Source organism: Tursiops truncatus, chromosome 2, assembly GCF_011762595.2.
Source record: "Tursiops truncatus isolate mTurTru1 chromosome 2, mTurTru1.mat.Y, whole genome shotgun sequence".
In the NCBI taxonomy this organism is placed as follows: Eukaryota; Metazoa; Chordata; class Mammalia; order Artiodactyla; family Delphinidae; genus Tursiops; species Tursiops truncatus.
The window spans coordinates 28,695,441-28,716,163 of NC_047035.1; the positions used below are offsets into that span (position 1 = coordinate 28,695,441).

General features: G+C 40.3%; 1 protein-coding gene across 7 annotated transcripts in view; it reads right to left on the reverse strand.

Moving 5' to 3' along the window:
* ZNF410 (zinc finger protein 410) overlaps nucleotides 1-20,723 on the reverse strand; it is a 40,514-nt gene that overhangs the window by 9,981 nt on the left and 9,810 nt on the right. For 5 of the 7 annotated variants that reach the window (XR_012329907.1, XM_019921465.2, XM_019921437.2 and 2 more), the window contains exons 2-8: nucleotides 15,937-16,119; nucleotides 14,849-14,984; nucleotides 11,626-11,844; nucleotides 10,190-10,381; nucleotides 6,760-6,910; nucleotides 6,117-6,298; nucleotides 694-783 (exon numbers count right to left, since the gene is read on the reverse strand). Coding sequence is in view for 6 of the 7 variants with exons in the window: in XM_019921465.2 (XP_019777024.1) it covers nucleotides 694-783; nucleotides 6,117-6,298; nucleotides 6,760-6,910; nucleotides 10,190-10,381; nucleotides 11,626-11,844; nucleotides 14,849-14,984; nucleotides 15,937-15,969 (1,003 nt within the window). In the remaining variant the exon portion in view is untranslated. The remainder of the gene's footprint in view (nucleotides 1-693; nucleotides 784-6,116; nucleotides 6,299-6,759; nucleotides 6,911-10,189; nucleotides 10,382-11,625; nucleotides 11,845-14,848; nucleotides 14,985-15,936; nucleotides 16,120-20,723) is intronic. The other 2 variants (XM_019921446.3, XM_019921456.3) reach the window with 2 other exon arrangements.

Sequence of the window (20,723 nt, forward strand, 5' to 3'; positions counted from 1 at the left end):
GAACAGTAAAATGAAAACACTCTACAAACCAAGCAAAACACATCTGGAAGTCCACATCTAATCCACAGGCTATCAGTTTGCTATCTCTGCTTAGAATCTGTCATCATATTAAAAAACTGCTCTACCCCTAGGATCTCAGCTCTGAAATTCACATCCCTGACTGATTATACCTCTCCAACTCCTTTGCTCCCACTGAACGGTTTTGCTGTCTTCATGATAAATAACTTCTAGTTCCTTCTCCCCACTCCTCCCATTCTGGCTTCCCTTTGCTCCCCATGGCTAGCCATTTGAACAATTACCAGATTCCATTTTAGAATCTCTCTCCACTTCGAGTTCACTTCTGCCTTGGCAAGTCTGCTCTGAATAACTCCATGGACCATATCTGATGTAACTTATAAAGTACCCAGTGTAGTGCCAAATAAATTTGTTGATTCCCTCAGAAAAAGGTCTCAATTAGAATGCAGTTCAATGGCTCAGCTGAAAATAATAATAATTAGATATTTTCTCCTTGATTATATGACCCTTTGAATGCAAGCATCAAGGGCCTTGATTTCTGGTTCTGTCAGGATAGGGAGGAAACTTTATGGTGAACAGTTTGTTTCTCTTTAGATCTCTTTATACCACTACCCTAACCTTTTACCCTTTTGGCTCTCCATCTTCCCTGAAATCTATGAATGGCACAGGTTCTAGTACCTGAGTGAACGACCAAATGTTTTCGAAGACTAGAATACTCAGCAAAGGAACGGCCACATCCTTGGGCTTCACAAAGGAAAGGCTTCTCTCCTAGAGACAGAAAATAAGATAAAGACTCACTCTTCTGATGAACTATTATTCTGTTTTCCCATCAACCTTTTCCTGTTTCCAAAAACTTACTCTGATTTCCTGAATTCACGCTATATAATTTCAACCGGACTATCCAGCAGGTGTCACCTCTCAGTCACAGCCCTGCAGACAGCCCTGCCCTTTTCTTTAGAGTAGCTGCCTCTGAGCATACTTCCTCCTCCCTCCTCAGGGGCTGAGCCCCAGCTGCACTGAGCTACCTTCTTTGGTGATCCCATCCCTTCTGAGGATATCAGGAAAACAGTGTATACACTCTCAGGATTTTTACCTTACATCAATTCTCTTTAAGATTGAGTTTCTAGATCCATTTAAGAGTACAGATTTTTAAAGGTTATAAAATAGGGGGCTTCCCTGGTGGCGCAGTGGTTGGGAGTCCACCTGCCGGTGCAGGGGAGACGGGTTCGTGCCCCGGTCTGGGAGGATCCCACATGCCGCGGAGCGGCTGGGCCCGTGAGCCGTGGCCACTGGGCCTGTGCGTCCGGAGCCTGTGCTCCGCGACAGGAGAGGCCACAACAGTGAGAGGCCCGCATACCACACACACACAAAAAAAGGTTATAAAATAGGTATTACATAATCCCATCTTATAAAAGCAAACAAATAAAAACAGCTGTTTAGTGAGAGGTACACAAAAAAATCTCACAATGTGTTAACAGTAGTTATAACCTGATAGTGGTATTATGATTTTTCTTCTTGTGCTTTTCCATAATTTTCATTTTCTACAGCATTACTTTGTTATTTTAAAAATCAAAGATGCACGGTGAAAACTGAATGAGGTCTGTAGACTGACAGTACTGTTGACTTTCTGGTTTTGATACTGTACTATGGTTACATAAGATGTCACTTCTGAGTGGAAGCTGGGTGAAGCACATACAGAACTCTTTGTACTCTTTTTGTGACTTCTCATGAGTCTATAATTGTTTCAAAATAAAAAGTGAAAAAAATCAGAGATGCAGTCCATATCTCCCAAGGGTCACCACCTAGTGAGAGATAAACGTATTCATAAATGACTTTAATTCTGGTATAAAAAAGTGCTATATGCAATTATAAAGGGGAGGAATTCTTACTGTGGTAACTTTTTTTTTTTTTTTTTGTGGTATGCGGGCCTCTCACTGTTGTGGCCTCTCCCGTTGCGGAGCACAGGCTCCGGACGCGCAGGCTCAGCGGCCATGGCTTACGGGCCCAGTATGTGGCATCTTCCCGGACCGGGGCACGAACCTGTGTCCCCTGCATCAGCAGGTGGACTCTCAACCACTGCACCACCAGGGAAGCCCGGTAACTTCTCTTTTTAAAGAAGCTGAATTTAAGCTGCTCTTTAAAGATGACAAGGATGAAAGGAAATTTCAGGCATAAGGACTAGTATGAGCACAGCCTTGAAACTGAGAGCGCCCAAGGCAAGTTCAGAAAACGACAAGTGTGAAATAAGTATATATATTGGTCTTTGCCCCAGTTCCTGACACACAGCTTTAAAACCCTTGTACACAGGGGTGCTAGAATTTTTTGTTCTAACATTTAATCTTGGATCCTAGCTCCTGATGCAGAGCTCCTGAACCCCTTGTAATTTTTTAAGTGATATGAGCACTAGGATAATCTGTTGTTCTAATATTTGGTCTTTGACAGTGATTCCTGACACAGAATTCCTAACCCCTTAGAATTTACTGGGTGACAGCAGTGTCTCTTCTAATGAGGTGACTCTTGGTGGGCTCCTGGATGGGGGCGAGTCACCAGAAAGACCAAGCCATGATTAGAAGCTTGAGATTTTCAGCCCTACCCCCATTTTCCAGAGAGGAGAGAGGGCCTGGAAATGGATTAATCATCAATCATGCCTACGTGATGAAACCTCCATAAAAATTCCAAAAGTACAGGGTTCAGAGAGCCTCTGGGCTGGTGAACATGTCTATGTGCCAAGAGAGTGGCACACCCCAACTCCACAGGGACAGAAGCTCCCGTGCCTGGGACTATTCCAGACTTCACCCTGTGTATCTCTTTGTCTGGCTGCTCACCTGTATCCTTTATCATATCCTTTATTACATAATAAACTGGTAGACATGTTTCCCTGAGTTCTATGACCTGTTCTAGCAAATAACTGAATCCGGGACGGGGGGGTGGGGTGGGGGGGGTCATGGGAACTCCAACTGGTAGCCAAGTCAGACAGATGTTGTGAGTAACCTGGGGACTTGCTACTTGCAATAGACATCTGAAGTAGGTGGCAGTCTTGTGGGGCTGAGCCCTTAACCTGTGGGATCTGACGCTGTTTCCAGATAGTGTCAGAATTCAGTTAAATTATAGACACCCACCTGATGTCACAGAGACTTGCTTGGTGTAGGAAAACACATTTGGTGTCAGAACTGTTATGAGTGTGACAGTGTGAGAGAGTAAAGGAGAAAAACAGAAACTCAGCAAGTAAGGCTGGTATGGTGAAAATACAGAAGCTGGGCCTTGAAGGAGGGAGGAGCACAGCTCTAGATTATACTGTTCTTTCAGACTGTACCACACGGTTTAATGTTTGTGATTTTCCAGTGGTCTGTAACTTTTTGGAAAGCATATCTGTATACTCACACTAACCCCAGAATGCCAGGCACTCCAAAAGTCGCCGAATGAATGAACAATATATTCATACATATGATAGAATAAACACCAGGAAAACAGAAAATTGCAGTTAATAAATAAGGTTAAATGTTTAACAAGATGAACTCAAGAACCTCAGAAAAAGATTTCAAAACAGATTCATCAGAATCTAGTGGCAGGAATCTCATCAAGCTGCCTTAAGTTAGAGGGCCTTCCTATTTGGAAACTGAGAGGATGGTGATTTTGCTGCAATAAAGAGGAGGAGGAGGTTCAAGAGGCAATGCTGCATAATGGTTGAGCGTGAGCCAGTTAGCCCTGAGTTCAAATTCTGGCACTACCACTTACCAGTATGGGGAAGATATTTAAAACCTATGAGAATCAGTTTTTCATCTATAAAATTAACATAATACAACCTCAAAAGATTATTCTGAGAATTAGATGAAATGATACAAGTTAAATATATTTAAGCATAGTGCCTGGCACATAGTAAGCCACTAAAATTGGCAGCTTTAATTACTACCGTTACTACTAATAAAGATCTGAGGTCAATTTTGACATCTGAGATAAAATGAGTTGTCAGCACTTGAAAATAAAATCCTTGCAAGAGCTTTGGAGTCAGATCAGAATTCAAATGCCAGTTCTACCATTTCCTAGCTGCATAATGTTGGGCAAGTTCCTTAACCCTCTAACCTTCTGTTTCTCCATCAATAAACTCAGTTATCTAAAGCACAAAGGTACCTTAAAGATTACATGAGATAATGTATATGTGCTTGGTACATATTAAATTGCCTTAATAAATGCTAACTTTTTATTATTATTATTTTTAATTTATTTATTTTTGGCTGCGTTGGGTCTGTTGCTGCACACGGGCTTTCTCTAGTTGCGGCGAGTGGGGGCTACTCTTCATTGTGGTGCACGGGCTTCTCATTGCGGTGGCTTCTCTTGTTGTGGAGCACGGGCTCTAGGTGTGTGGGCTTCAGTAGTTGTGGCTCACGGGCTCTAGAGCGCAGGCTCAGTAGTTGTGGTGCACGGGCTTAGTTGCTCCGTGGCACGTGGGATCCTCCCGGACCAGGGCTCGAACCCCTGTCCCCTGCATTGGCAGGTGGATTCTCAACCACTGCACTACCAGGGAAGTCCTAACTTTTATTATTATATTAATTACTGAGATTCAGATCTGTGAGACATCCAGGAAGAAATGATTAAATTGAAGCCTGAGACTGCAATGAGACAGCACATTGAGTAAAATGCGAGAAACCCAAAATTCTGAAATTGGTCAACAATTAGATTAACAAGGCAGAGCTAGCAAGAGTCAGAATGAAGAGAGAAAATCAGGTCACACTCTGAATAAAAGAAAGCATTTTAAAATATGTTCACTTTTATCAAATGCTACAAAGATGACAAGTGGCACAAGGATGAAGAGGTTACTGAATTTAATAAGGCACAGTGAATTCTACTACTTTCCTTAACTATTCAGCTAGATGTTTTTCCTGTTCTTTTATTCAAACTGCTTTCTTAGAGCAAGAATACTCTTTCAAGAAAGAACTGAGGGGCTTCCCTGGTGGCACAGTGGTTGAGAATCCTGCCAAGGCAGGGGACACAGGTTCGAGCCCTGGTCTGGGAAGATCCCACATGCTGAGGAGCAACTGAGCCCGCATGCCACAGCTACTGAGGCTGTGTGCTGCAACTACTGAAGCCCATGCACCTAGAGCCCATGCTCTGTAACAAGAGAAGCCACCGCAATGAGAAGCCCGCACACCGCAACTAAGAGTAGCCCCCGCTCGCCACAACTAAAGAAAGCCCACGTGCAGCAACAAAGACCCAACCTGGCCAAAAATTAAATAAATAAATAAATAGAAAGAAAGAAAGAGCTGAGAACAGAGCTATTCTGCCCTAAAATATATCCAGTGGTAATGTCAATCTAGAGGGAATCATAGGAACATGCGCAGAACAAAGGTGGCTTCAGCTTGGGCTTCACTTTTTAAATGCCATTTATTTGTACCTGCTATCATTTTAGCATGCAAGAATAAACAAGGAAGAGAAAGAGAAAGTGGGAAGAATAGTTACACATCCTACGGTAGTAGTCTGGGTTCAGTGATTAAGCTCTGGCAAGAGACTTAGCACAACTGGGCCAAGTGGCTTGGAAAGTCACCCTTAAGCTTTTAGATTAAGAAATCAGGATATCTTTCTTTTGCTCCGTTGATATTAACATGCTATTTGACTCAGGACAAGTCACTTCTCCATTCTGTTTCTCAGGCTGTGAGGCTCTAACAACAAAGTAAACTCAAAGTCAGGGATTAAGCTTAGCTTTTGTATTTCCCCTCACCTTACCCCCCATTTAGTGCCTAGAACAGAATCTGTGTGGTTTGTGTAACTCAATAAATGTTAATGACCAAAACTACAACTGTGTTAAGTTTGAAGATATTTGGAAAGGCTCATTTCTGTCCATATATGATCATATCATTGTTATCAGTGATGGTCTTATATCCCTTCCTACTTAAGGCTACCAGAGACAGAAATCAAACTGTCCATTCTCACACAGAGGTGACAATAAATGTTACTGAAAGAACTGAAAAGTGCCATGAGGCATTTGAAAAAAAGAAATTTCATCCTCAGAGTTCTAGCAACAACCCCAACCTTCGTCTCCTAAGGACAGCCAGCAGGCCCTGAGCCAAGCAGTAGACGGCCTGTGGGAATGCTGGGGTGGCACACACCTGTGTGGATGCGCAGGTGGTTCTTCAGGTTTCCAGCTGTAGTGAACTGCTTACCACAGTTAGACTCGGGGCACATAAAGGGCTTCTCCCCATTGTGGGTCCTCATGTGCACCTTCAGCCTCTGCAGTACATAGAAGCTTTTCCCACAACCTGCTGCAGGGCAGATAAAGGAGCGGTCGTTTCTGGGGGAAAAAAAAAAAAATCACATACGCAACAATGCCTGAAAATGCTCTTTACTAGAGAAGACAAGTCAAAGCTCCTACTGACTCTCAAGGCAGACAGTAAATCCCAAATCTAGATGTATCAGAATCACCTGAACTACAGATGCCCTACTTCTTGAAATACTGATTTCACAGGTTTAGAGTGGGGCTTAAGCTTATATATAATTTTTAAGTTCTCCAAGACATTATGTTTTATGATGAGATTTGAGAACTCTTGCTCTAAGATATTTAGGTGCCAAATGTTTGAACAAGGTAAATGAGACAATGCAAATGTTTCTATTAAAGAACAAAAGACATCTTAACCACAAGTAAGCTGGAGCCCCTGCTTTCCTTTAATCTGTCAAGTGGAGGGACTTCTGTCAAGTTCCTTCAGAAGCATCAACTTTCTTAAGCTCCAAGTATGGAATCTCAGGTTTGCTCACCGATGAGTTTTGAGGTGGTACTTAAAGTGAGCTGGCCACACAAATGTCCGGTCACAGCCTTCAACTGTACACTTGAGCTTCTTCTCCATTTGAGGAAGGGGCCCAGAATCTTTCGGTTGCCCATCACCAGAACCAAGGTGGACATTTTCTCCTGTAATAGAGTCACATATTTATAATCTAGGGAAGGATTCCACTCAGATACTTTGGTTCAAACAATAAAGCCACTCCTAGTGATCATTAATCACGTATCGATCCTTCATCTTCCCCAGCTTGCTCTGCATTCATTTAACAGAAGTGAGAGGGCTCTATATCCCCATCCCCTTACTTAATCCACAGAACTACAAAAGCCACAAGACTAGGCCTCTTTGGCAAATGCAAGAAATATCCAAAATGGTTTCATATCAAAAAGCAGAGTTCAACCTATTTTGCATTACAGATTGGTAAGGAAGCAGGTATGTCAACACCAGGAGTGGGGTCCTACAGAAGATGACTTAAAGCTCTAGGTAATAAAAACTTGTATTTTAAGGAGAAGCCGCCAGTCTGGCTTAGCTGTGAACTTACAGTAGTAATTTCTTTTGTAGATGGCCATTCTTAGATTTCTATCTTCTGAAGTCAATTTGGCTGTTTCTATCATTCTAGAGAATAAGAATCACCTTCTAATTTCCTGTACCACCCCTCCTTAGTTACAAAATATCTAAGAATGCAAAAACTCAGCTCATTTTCAAATTTCTTACCACATTTTTAAAAGTTAGAGATAATACTGCTCAAGTTTTTTGTTCAATAGAATAAAAGGAGGGGAGGAGAGGAGCATATGGTGCAGTGACTTTCTTAAATTTAAACGAAATCAGTTAACTAAATCTTTAAATAAATTCCAGATTAGCAGGTGGTGCACCCTTTCCTTCGTTTTCTTCAATTCATAGTTGGACATCAATGGAGAAAAACATTCACAACCACTTAATTCTGTTATAAACATATGGAGTTTATCTTTCCACTACATACACCTTAGGAATAAGATTCATATTTCCAAATTTCCCTCTCAAGAGCCAAGAGTAGGATAATATGTTATACATATCACACTCCCGGGAACCTGACAGTTGATCAAAGGCAGTTTCTGTCCCATCTATTAACCTTACTTTCTTCCTGCCCTACATTCTCCTTGCTGTACTTCACCAAATGCTAATCATAAAACTAATTGCTCCAAGGTCAGAGCAGAACCTAAGATGCCTTTTGCTAGTTAATATTAATTAACTTGTTCTTTTTAAATATTGTCCCACATAGTTTTTTTGTTTGTTTAACTGAAACATGGGTAAATTTTAAACAGCACAGAAGTGCATATACTGTAAGGAAAATTTCCCACTAACTCTAGAGCTCCAGCTAATTAATTTCTAATGAAAGGTCTGTAGAAACCCATGCTAATCCAGAGATTTAAACCAGTGACAGGACTTCCCTGGTGGCGCAGTGGTTAAGAATATGCCTGCCAGTGTGGGGGACACGGGTTCGAGCCCTGGTCTGGGAAGATCCCACATGCCACAGAACAACTAAGCCCGTGTGCCACAACTACTGAGCCTGCGCTCTAGGACCCGCATGCCGCAACTACTGAGCCCATGTGCTGCAACTACTGAAGCCCGTGTGCCTAGAGTCCATGCTCTGCAACGAGAAGCCACCGCAATAACAAGCCCGCGCACCGCAACGAAGAGTAGCCCCCGCTCGCCGCAACTAGAGAAAGCATGCGCACAGCAACCAAGACCCAATGCAGGCAAAAAATAAATTAAATTAAAAAAAAAAAAGTATAAACTGGTGACAGTTGGGGCTTCATGCATTCAATTTTGTAGATATCAATACAATGAGAACATTGATATAATCATACAACAGGGGGAAAAAATCCTTCAGAAAAGAGTGAGCTGTCTTGTATTTTGAGTCATTATAAAATTTCTCAAAGTGCTCCCTAAATTACTTTGTTTTTGAAAACAAAGCACTGTTTGCAGAAGACAGATTAGCTTAAAATGACCTCAGCCAATGACAGTTCTGGATATTTAGAGGTCATCTGATGAAATGGTTTCCCCCTCCCTCACCCCCCAAGAAAAGAGAGCAAGAGAGACAAACTCAACACCTTATATGGTACATGTTGAATAACACTGTAAACACGTTAAAGATCCTACAGTTATGTGGGCAAGGTCTTTACATTTGGGATATAATTTCCAGAGAAAGTAGTACTGTATAGAGCAGGTCAGTAAACTTTTCCTGTAAAGGGCCAAACAGCAGATATTTTTGGCTTTGAGGGCCATATGGTCTCTGTCACAACTACTCAACTTTGCCACAGTATCAGCCATAGACAATTAGTAATTAAAGGACATGCCTGTGTTCCAATATAACTTTATTTACAAAACAGGTGGTTATTGGCCCTTTGCTGACTCCTGATATACAGCATCACACACAAAATTAAAATATTTCTGTATTTCAACTTAGATGGAAGTGACAGTATGTTTGTGGTAATGACAGTATATACCTTATCTCAATAATTTTTTGTATTACCTTAATTGTCACAGGTTAATGAGAAAATACAGAGACAGACCTAAAACAAAAAATATTATGGCATGCTACACAAGCAAAGGTCTTGCAGTAGTTTAGGAGTGGTGTGAATAGAGCGATGGTCCCCAAGCTTTAACATGCATCATAACCACAATGAGGGCTTACTAAAAACTTCCAAGTTTCTGATTCAGTAAGATGAGACCTGATAATTTGCATTTCTAAATTACTGGTGATGCTGATGATCCAGGGATCACACTTTGAAAATTACTGGATAGAAAAAAAGTGGCACAGAGTAAATAGTACAGGCATGCTGAACTCAAAAGAAACCATACTATACCCTATTTGGATATTTAGGTCTTCTGGTGAATTGGTTCCACCCTCCCTGCCCTGCCCTGCCCACCCCCAACCCCCCAAAAAGCAGCACTATGGTAGCTGCTAATTGCTAAATCGCCATGAGCAACAATTTAGTTTCAGCAAAACATTATCATCTGCCACACTGCCTTAAAATTAATTTTATTTTTATTGGTTTTATAGTTTTATTTCTATTAATTGATAAAACTGTCTTAATTTCATAATGGTGTAAAAGGTCTAAGTATAAGGACCATCACAATAAAAACAATTCAAGATAACACCAAGATGTGCGAAAAAATTTTTTCCTTTAAAAGGGGTTTAGTATACTATTTAAAGCTGACAATTGAGAATGCTAGTTCAGTTGATTCTGCACATGAATCTGGCATGGCTGAGTTATTTTTCAGAAAATAAGAAAAACAATTTACGTATTTCTAGCCTTCTGCTCTTACCAATAAAGTAATTTGGATTATATGCAACTCAAAATATAGCCACTGTATTACCAAAATCTCTGCACAGAATACTGGAAAGGAAAACACTACAGGGGTCTCACCATTGCTGCTGGTTTTCGCATTCTTTGCCAGTTGTGCACGAGTAGCAGCAATCAAACTGTCATGGGCCAACTCCTGAACCCGGAGGAACCATGGAATGCTACTGTCTGTGCTCTCACTGGAGAGGAAATCATTCCCTGAATCCTCTGCCTCATCTTGTACAAATACTAAGTGTTCGGCTGAAGAGCCCAGACCTGGGAGAAACAAAGAGGATATATGAAAGTTAGCCAACAAGTAATCCTTTGATTGGCCCTGGCTCAGAAACTCTGTGTCCTGATCAGCTATTCCACACTTTCACCTCTCACCTCAAGCTTCTGTTCTCATACAAGATTAGGTTATCACCTTTCCACTCCCAGCTGACAGGCTGGTCTTTATCTTACCTACTCCTGTTTCAGAGGCAAAATGGTCTTTCCTAGCAACCAGGCTAACCCTCACCTCTAGAATCCCAATCCTATCTTTTAGTTTTCTCCTCTCCCAACTTCAACCCATTCCTCCTTAGTGGCCACCTTACAGCTTCCCTTTCAGCCTTTCAATCTGTCCAAGCTCAAGTCTCTCCCATCGTTTTTTTTAAAGAATAGAAAATCCCAACTATGTCTCTAAATATCACCTTCTCACCTGTTCCTTCAAAGTCATGTTTCTTGAAGTTTCTTAACTTCTAACTTGTGTATCTACTTTCTCACCTGCTGTCCATTCCCTATCTCTTTAACCCTAAGCTCCACCTCTACTACCTCAATAACAATTGCTCTTGCTGAGTTTGCCGGACATACACTTCCCAGTCCTCATCTCACTGGCCCAGTATGTGGTATTTGGCATGATTCTGTACCTTTTCTTCTTTAAAACGTTTCCTTCCTTGGCTCCCCCCACATCATTCTCATTTTGTTTTCTTGAGATCCCTCTCTCTAGAAGCTGCTTCCCATTCTTCTGTTACCCTCTTAAAATTTTTTTTCAGGGTCCCAGATTTGCCTTCTTTTCTGTTTATGCTCCAGACTACTCCTGAATCAAAGAATCCATGCTCATTGTTTCATACACTTCCTGAATGCTGATAAGCACTAAAACTATTTATTTCACAACAGACCTCTCTAGAACTCTGGATTCCTGTTTCTAACTCTCTAAAGGACACCTCCTCCTAAATGTCCCTGTGAAATCTCAATATCAGCAGGCACAAATTGGAACTAATCATTCTCCCGCAGCCCTACTCTTCCTGTGTGCACTATCTTGGTGAATGACACCACTTAATTTCCCAAACAAAAAATTTTTGAGTCATCTTAGAGTCTGCCTTCTCCCTCTACATACCCAACTGATCACCAAACGACACCAATTCTCCAAAATAATTAAAGAATAGTTTCTTTCCACTTTAAATATGACTAAGTTAACTATTCCCTGCTCCCCAGTTTTTTTTCTTAAGCATGAGCAGAAGTCAGAAAAGGGTAAAGAATACCTGCTCTTGTTAGGTTAAGAAGAATAAAAGAAGTGCTATCACTTGGCTGTAGATCTTGCAACAAGCTAGGAGACTCTGGAGTGGACAAAAACTCCGGAGACTTCTGTACGGTCTGAGCCCTCGTCTCTTCTCCGTCTGGACCCACATTCACCTGAAGGCTTCTCAACACAGCCGAGGAAGGAACCTCCTTGGAGGAGTTAGTATGATTTGGAGTATCATCTAGTAAAGGGAAAATACCACAGCTTTATGTAGCACCTATCTCCAAGGAGTTCACCATTTTGATATATGGTACCTAACTCCCTTGTAACATTCCTTAGTGGTACCTAACACCCTTGTAACATCCCTTAGTATCTAACACCCTTACAGGAGCAGACAGCATTTTCATTTTATAAATACAAAATCTGCCTCAGAAAAGAAGAGAGAGTGAAAGGCAGCTAACGGGTGTCAACCAAAATGTGAGGGGCAGACTCCTCTGATGGTCAGTGGTAACTAATACGAACCATCCACATTTGGACATTATAGACCTTTGTCCTTTTGAGGCCCCAAATCAGTATATTTCCCTTGAAAAATATAGTTACACAATGAATACAAACTCAAGAACAGGATCTAAATCTTAAACTATTTTTCTTGGGAAAAGATACCTCTCTCTAATTTTTATAACATGTATGTGACAGTTCGGGTGAGTCATTAGGGGAAAAATCACAGCCTGGGATATAACTGAAATTGTATAGAATCATGAGTATGTTTCATTATGGTTCTGGGTTTACACCAGATGTAAAGAAATAATTCAGAAGACTTGCTTCTAGAACTTTATTCTAAGGGAGGGGATGAATTTCCAAAGGTTTTAGTTGCAATATAATGAAGAACTGCCAAAAGTGCTAAAGCATCCGATGTTTTCAGGGGTTTCATTCATCTTTATAGAAGGCAGGTTACATTATTTTCTTCTTTCAAGGAGATAACAGGTAATGTTATAGAAATAAAGTGGAAGCCTAGGGACAGCAATGCCATTCCAAAGCCTAATGAAGTTGTACAACAAAGTGAATGAATTTAATGCCACACAACTGGTTAAATGGCAAATTTAACTGGTTAAAATGGTAAATTTTACATACATTTTACCACAAAAAAAACTGTTCTTAAAGTTCATAGCAGCACTGTTTGTCATAATACAACACTGGAAAATAACTACATATTCATCAGCTGTGGCATGGAAAAAGAAGTTGTGGTACACTCATATAACAGAATACTATATAGCAATGAAACCAAACAAACCAGAGCTACACACAAGGATGAATCGCACAAACATAAAAGGTACAACAAGATACACTCATATGATTCCACTCATTTAAAGTCCAAAATCAGCTAAAATTAGACTTGGGTGATTAAACTTGGAAAACAAAGAACAAATTTTCAAAAAATTGAGGGCAGTGGTGACCTATGGAAGAACAGAGGTTGCTTTTATCATGAAGGAACCCATGGAGGGCCTGGAAGCTGGCAACGTTCTACTTCTTGATTGGGTGGTGCTATCTCCTTTATAATAATTCTTCAAAAGGTATATCCATATAGTTTTGTGCTTTTCTGTGTCTATCACATATCCCAGCTAAAAAGAAAACATGTAGGTCATGCATGGAATGATTCACACATATTTGGGAGGAAGGGGAATGAGATTAGGGAGGTATGTACAAGATACATTTGTGTTTGTAACACTACATTTCATGAGCTGGGAAGTGAGTACATGGGTTTTCATTTACTATTATCTATAACTGGTTGTCTAAAATATTTTAAATCAAAATTAAAACTAAAAGAAGGTAATGTAGAAAAGAAGATGGATGCTTTTGTTCCTGTTTTCATTTCCTCTATTATTGTCAAAATATTTATTCAATAAATTAAAATTGGGAGAGAAAATTCAGGAAAAAAAGCCAAATGAAGATCAAATTTTATTAGCACATGGAAATTTTCACATATTGAAAATCCATGGATTTGGAAACACTCCCAACACACCAGTAGAAAAATGGGACTTGAGAGATCAACGATGTGGGAAAGACAGGAGCTAGATAGAGAAACCTTAAATCAACACTGGTTGGTTGAATATATCTGCCCTTAAGTCACTTCAAAACTCAAAAAAGAACACCACTAGAGGATAGTAACCAGAAGACTTTATAACAAATAAGTTGTCACCAATAGGTGACCCTCCCCTGATTTAACATTAATATTCCAAATTTTAAATATTTCAATTTCTAGAAAATAAAGAATCCATTGCATCCAAAAACAATGTTTTCCTTCCTAATAGTTAAGTGATAGGATCTCCTTCTTCTCATCCAAAGCTAATCTCACTACCCATGCTCAGCATTCTACTTCCTTCTACCTCTCCTGGAGCCTCCTCACCAATTATCTACTCTTTGTGTTTGCAGCTTCTCTAATGGGCTCCTTCCTCTTAGTATAAAACCACCCTCTAATATTTCAGATCTTAAAAAAGAACTCTTTAATGTACTTTATGTCCTTCTCTTTTTCCTTCCCATAGCAAGACAGCCTTTAGAAAGTATAGTTACTTCCTCAACTTGCACTGATACCTCAACCCACTGCAGCCTGGCTTTCCACTCCCTCTCCAAGGAGCAGGTCCTGCCTAGGTCAACAATGACCTCACTGACCCTATCTCATTGGGACAGTCCCTGTCTCACTGGGCCTCTTAGAAGCATTTGTCACACTTGACTATTCCCTTGGGTTCCATGCCTGCACTCTATGCCAGTATTCCCCCTATTGCTCTAGCCTTTCTTTCTTCCCTCCTTCACAGGCTCTCCTGCCTCACCCCATACCTTGAATAGGGAGTTCCATGCAGTTCTGCCTTGGCCTCCTTTTCTTCTCACTCTCACTCTATGGGTGTTCATAACCATTCCTATGACTTAAACTACCAATGCAGGGAATTCCCTGGCGGTCCAGTGGTTGGGACTCCACACTCTCAGTGCCAAGGGCCCGGGTTCAATCCCTGGTCAGGGAACTAAGATCCCACAAGCTGCATGGTATGGCCAAAAAAAAATTTTTTTTTTAAATAAATAAATAAACTAACAATGCACTTATGAGTCCCATGGTTGCTTTTTCTCCACAAATCCTAATTTTTACAGTTTCTACCAGTCAGTTATAAAGTCAGTTATCACATTCCACCAGTACCACAGAGAAGGCTAAGCTCTTAAGACTTGTTTATCTTATCTCTGGTGATCTTAATTTTTACCTGGTAACATTAGCCGACTGCATTCTGAGGCCTCAGTCACTGGAAGGAGGGACAAGCAAGTAATGTCTTTAGCTTCTGATTCTACTAGCCCCTGTCCTAGTGGGATGGACGTATTCTGAACAAACTGTACCAGCAGCTGAAGGGGAAAGGGGGGGATGTGGAGACAACAAATAATACAGGTTATTATGAATGGATCTAAACCTCTGAATTTACCAAAAGGCAATGATGTAATTAAGTCTTGATTGCTCACTAGTCTCAACCTTATTCATAGAAAAACCAGATTAACTACAAAATAATATTTTAACTCATTTTTATCAAGTGTTCTAGATAAAAATTGAATCGTATAATTAACTTCTATCACCTTCCATAAAACAGAGAAATGATAAAAATAATTATATTTTTAAATGGTGGCTATTACAAATTCAACTGCATTGTACTGATTATATTTTATAAAGTACTCTTCTGTGTATAGGCTCTTTTAATCCCCACTGTAACTTAGTGAGATTAAACATGTATTTTAAAGACAAGGAATCAAGTTGAAGACACTAAATGACTAGTCCAAGGTCACATTACTAGTTAGGAGCAATGTCAGTCTTCATACTTAGGTAACATGATTCCAAATTCAGTGATCTTTCCACTAAGCAACACACATGTTCTAAAATTAAAATGAGAAAAATGAATAAAAATTTTAAATGTTTAAATCCCCTAATCACATTTAAAAAGAAAACACTTTTAGATATATACAAAATTAATAAAAAATGGTTTGTGGTAGTAAATATTACATATATGTCATATACATAAATTTTGTCATTATGTAATTATGTAAATGTGTAATAATTTACACTTATTTAAATAACAAGTATAAAAAATCATAAAAGGTTAAGAATTGAATTTTTAAATTTTTGAGAAAGTACTTAGTAACAGAAAAATAATAAACTAGTAGTTACAACCAAAACCATATGGCCCACAAAACCTAAAATCTTTATTACCTGGCACCATTACAGAAAAAGTTTGCTGACTCCTGAACTAAGAATAAACTCTGGAATACAGCCCACCAAAAGAAAAGAAAACCAGTTGCCTGGGCTCACCTCTGGTTTGGATTCTAACTCATCTGATAACATTGATTCAGCTTCCAAATCCTGTAGCTGTTCAGGGGACAGGTTAAAATTTTAATTCAGAGTCAATGACACCTTCCTGTTATGCTCATACTCCTCTAGGAAGTGTTATGCTTTTCCTGTAAGATGCTGGGCTGGGTGGGTAATTAATTTAGCCTAAAAAAGGAAAAAAGAAAGAGAGAGAGAATTCAGAGCAGTAGGAAAATGTAGCTAAAAAAACAAGGCCACTTCTTTACATATCCAAAAATCACAACAAGCAAGCAAATAAAAAATTCAGCCCAAAACACTTGTTTTAAAATAGAACAAGCCCAACAGATATCAAAACCCATAAAAAGTTGTACTTTAATGTAGAATTTCTAACAATCTATTCTAAGAACATAGAGAACAGACTTGTGGTTGCCAAGGGGGAAGGGGGTGGGGGAGAAATGGATTGGGAGTTTGGGATTAGCAGATGCAAACTATTACATATAGAATGGATAAACAAGGTCCTACTGTATAGCACAGGGAACTATATTCAATATCCTGTCATAAAGTACAATGGAAAAGAATATGAAAATGTATACACATACATATATAGGTAATGATATAACTGAATCATTTTGCTGTACAGCAGAAACACAACACTGTAAATCAACTATACTTCAATAAATTTAAAAATAAATAAATAAGAAAAGGTCTTAAGTATGGTAAAAGCTATATGCCCAAAGAATTTCACCTTATCATCTGTGATAATGACTGTAAGCAACATATAAATATAGATATATATTCAATTAGGTAATGGCTGATTATAGTGACATTGTATGACTTAAAAATACAGTTATGGGGCTTCCCTGGTGGTGCAGTGGTTGAGAGTCTGCCTGCCGATGCAGGGGACATGGGTTCGTGCCCCGATCTGGGAAGATTCCACATGCTGTGGAGCGGCTAGGCCCGAGAGCCATGGCCGCTGAGCCTGCGCGTCCGGAGCCTGTGCTCCGCGACGGGAGAGGCCACAACAGTGAGAGGCCCGCGTACCACACACACAAAAAATAGTTATGAAAACAATGCAACAGAAATGCTAAGACATTAAATTACAAAAACTATACACTTGTTATTAAAACTAGTTAGGATAAGCACAGGAAAAAGTAAAAGGAAATTCACACAGCCATGATAGTCACTGTACTGGGTGGGTGGTAGGCTGGTGTGACGTTTTTCTTCTCTTAATTTCCCAATTTTTTATAAAAGGTAATTACACAGTCAAAATTTGAACAGTGTTTCCTCAAAGTAGTATCCTCGGGACACTCATGAAGCTGTTTCCCCCCCCTTACTTTAAATTCTTACTTTCTTGATGACTATCCTTAGTGTTGTGTTTGGATTCCTTTTTCTTTTTTGTGTGTATTTATCTATTATAGATTTTCGGTTTGCTGGTATTTATCTATTATAGATTTTCGGTTTGCGGTTACCATGAAATTTTGGTATAGTAGTCTATATATACACAGTTGTTTTAAGCTGCTGATCTCTTAATTTCAAATGCATTTTAAATATCCTGCATTTTCACTCTCCTCCTCTCATGATTACTGGTTTTGATATCATATTTTACATCTAATTGTTTTGCGTATCTCTCAACTGCTCTTGTGGATGGAGATGATTTTATTACTTTTGTTTTTTAACCTCCCTACTAGTTTGTGTGTGGATGATTTCCTATCTTGACTGTATGTTTGCCTTTACCAGTGAGCTTTCCCATTTTGTAATTTTCTTGTTTCTAGTTGTGGCCTTTTCTTTTCCACCTAGAGAAGTTTCTTTAGCATTTGTTGTAAAGCTGGTTTGATGGTGCTGAATCCTTTTAGCTTTTGCTTGTCTGTAAAGGTTTTGATTTCTCCATCAAATCTGAATGAGAGCCTTGCAGGGTAGAGGATTCTTGGCTGTAGGTTTTTCCCTTTTGTCACTTAAAATGTACTGTGGCACTCTCTCCTGGCCTGCAGATTCTGCTGAAAAATCAGCTGACAACCTTATGGGAGTTCCCTTGTATGTTATTTGTTGCTTTGCCCTTGTTGTTTTTAGTATTTTCTCTTTATCTTTAATCTTTGTCAATTTGTTTTTGTTTTTGTTTTGCGGTACACGGGCCTCTCACTGTTGTGGCCTCTCCCGTTGTGGAGCACAGGCTCCGGACGCGCAGGCTCAGCGGTCATGGCTCATGGGCCCAGCCGCTCCGCGGCATGCAGGTTCTTCCCAGACCGTGGCACAAACCTGTGTCCCCTGCATTGGCAGGCGGACTCTCAACCACTGCGCCACCAGGGAAGTCCAATCTTTGTCAATTTGGTTACTATGTGTCTCAGCATGTTGTCCCTTGGGTTAATCCTGTATGGGACTCTCTGCACTTCCTGGACTTGGGTAACTGTTTCCTTTCCCACATTAGGGAAGTTTTCAGCTATTATCTCTTCAAATATTTTCTCAGGCCCTTTCTCTCTCTCTTCTCCTTCTGGGACCCCTATAATGCAAATGTTAGTGTGTTTGATGTCCCAGAGGCCTCTTAAAATGTCCTTTCTTTTCATTCTTTTTTCTTCATTCTGTTCCATGGCAGTGCTTTCCACTATTCTTTCTTCCCGCTCACCAATCCGTTCTGCCTCATTTATTCTGCTACTGATTCCTTCCAGTGTATTTTTCATTTTAGTTATTGTATTCTTCAACTGTTTGGTCACTCTTTGTATTTTCTAACTCTTTGTTAAAAACTTCTTGTAACTTCTCACTCTGTGCATCCATTCTTTTCCTGAGTTCTTGGTTCATCTTTATGATCATTACTCTTAACTCTTTCTTGAGTAGATTGCCTATCTCCACTTCACTTAGTTGTTGTTTGGGGGTTTTATCTTGTTCCTTTGTCTAGAACATATTCCTCTGCCATCTCATTTTGTCTGAATTTCTATTTGTATTTTTATGTATGTGGTAGGTTAGTTACATTTCTCAACCTTGGAGAAGTGGCCCTCTGTAGGGGATGTCCAGATGTCCCAGCAGTACATTCCCCTCTCATCACGCAAGGGCCAGGGACCATCTGGTCACAGGGTAGATTCTGACTTGTGTTTGCAGACTCAGTTCCACAGGCTGTGAGACTGTAGTTTTCTTGCTTCTGGTGTCTGCCCCCTGGTGGGTGAGGCTGGGTCTTGGCCCTCTGGTGGGCAAGGCCGAGTAAAGGGGCATGTCTAGAGGTGGCTGTGGGATCAGGAAGTCTTTAGGCAGCCTGTCTGCTGATGGGTGGGGTTGTGTTCTTGCCCTGTTGGCTGTTTGGTCTGAGGCATCCCAGCACTACAGGCTGTTGGGTAGGGCTAGGTTTTGGTGATAATGACCCAAGCAAGATGTCAGCCTCCAGCAAGAGTTCACACTGATGAATACTCCCCGATATCTCTGCCACCAGTGTCAATGTCCTCAAGGGGAGCCAAAGCCACCCCCACCCCCAACCCCGTCCTCCCCAGGAGACCCTCCAAGACCAGCAGGTAGGTCTGCCCCAGGCTCCTATGAAGTCATCACTGCTTTTGCCCTGGGTCCCATTGCGTGCAAGACCTTGTGTGCACCCTCCAAGAGTGGAGCTCCTGTAATTAAGCCCCACTGCCCCTCAAAGCCAAATGCTCTGAGGGCTCCTCCTCCAGACATCAGACCCCGCAGGCTGGGGAACCCGATATGGGGCTCAAAATGCTCACTCCCATGGGAGAACTTCTGCAATATAACTATTCTCCAGTTTGTGGGTTACCCAGCTGGGGAGTATGGGATTTGATTATATCGCAAGTGTACCCCTCCTACCGTCTCGTGGTTTCTTCTTTATGTCTTTGGATGTAGATTATCTTTTTGGTAGGTTCCAGTCTTTTTCATCAATGGTTGTTCAGCAGTTAGCTGTGATTTTGCTGTGCTCATGAGAGGAGGTGAGCTCAAGGTCCTTCTACTCTGCCATCTTGTCCTCCCATCCTCTAAATTCTTACTTTCTTAAAGCTTTTCTTTCAGGATTTTGGCAAATAAGTCCACTTTATTTCACACAATTTTTGCTTAAATTGGAAGCACTATTATATACAAAATAAGCATACAGTGTAAAATATACCCAGGATGGGAGTTTTCAATACATACCAAGGTAGAGTGGAAAGTTAGAATAAGAAAGACTTACTCTACAAAAAGGGCATTTAGAAGTACGTGAATAAATGTCTATTCTCCTGTTGGTTAAACCTCTCCCCAATGCTAGCTTCCAGAAATCCTCACTTTCATTATAAAAAAAATGTATAAGATGTAAATGAAAAGGCTCATTTTAAGTTTACCACATAAAGCTGTCATAAATCCCTGACTTTTCCTTTCACATACGTTTTTCTTATTCAAGCACTGTAACTGCTCAATGTAGTTTACCCATCCCTCTTTTCAGAGAGGAAGGAACCGAGGCTTAGTACAGCTACTTGCTCAAGTTATTAAGCTGCAGAGCCAGCATTCCCACCCACAGAGCAGGCTGGCATGAATAGTAATTACATCTCCCTAGGTCTGATCTTGAATCATCAGGATTCAAGAATTAAGAATTCCTTTTCCCCAATTCCAGCTCATTTCAAGAAGCCAAGAAATTACCAAATGTTTGCTTAGGTTAACCTTAGGGTTCCTCCAACTTGAAGATTCCAGGACTGTAAAATCTCTAAGAAACTAGACAACTATTTACTGTCCTTTATATTTGTTAGTTTTCTTAGAAACTGATGGCACTGGCTCCATTTCTGATATCCTTACCTAATGAAAATTTTAAAAAATTTAGTATATGAACATGTGTACCA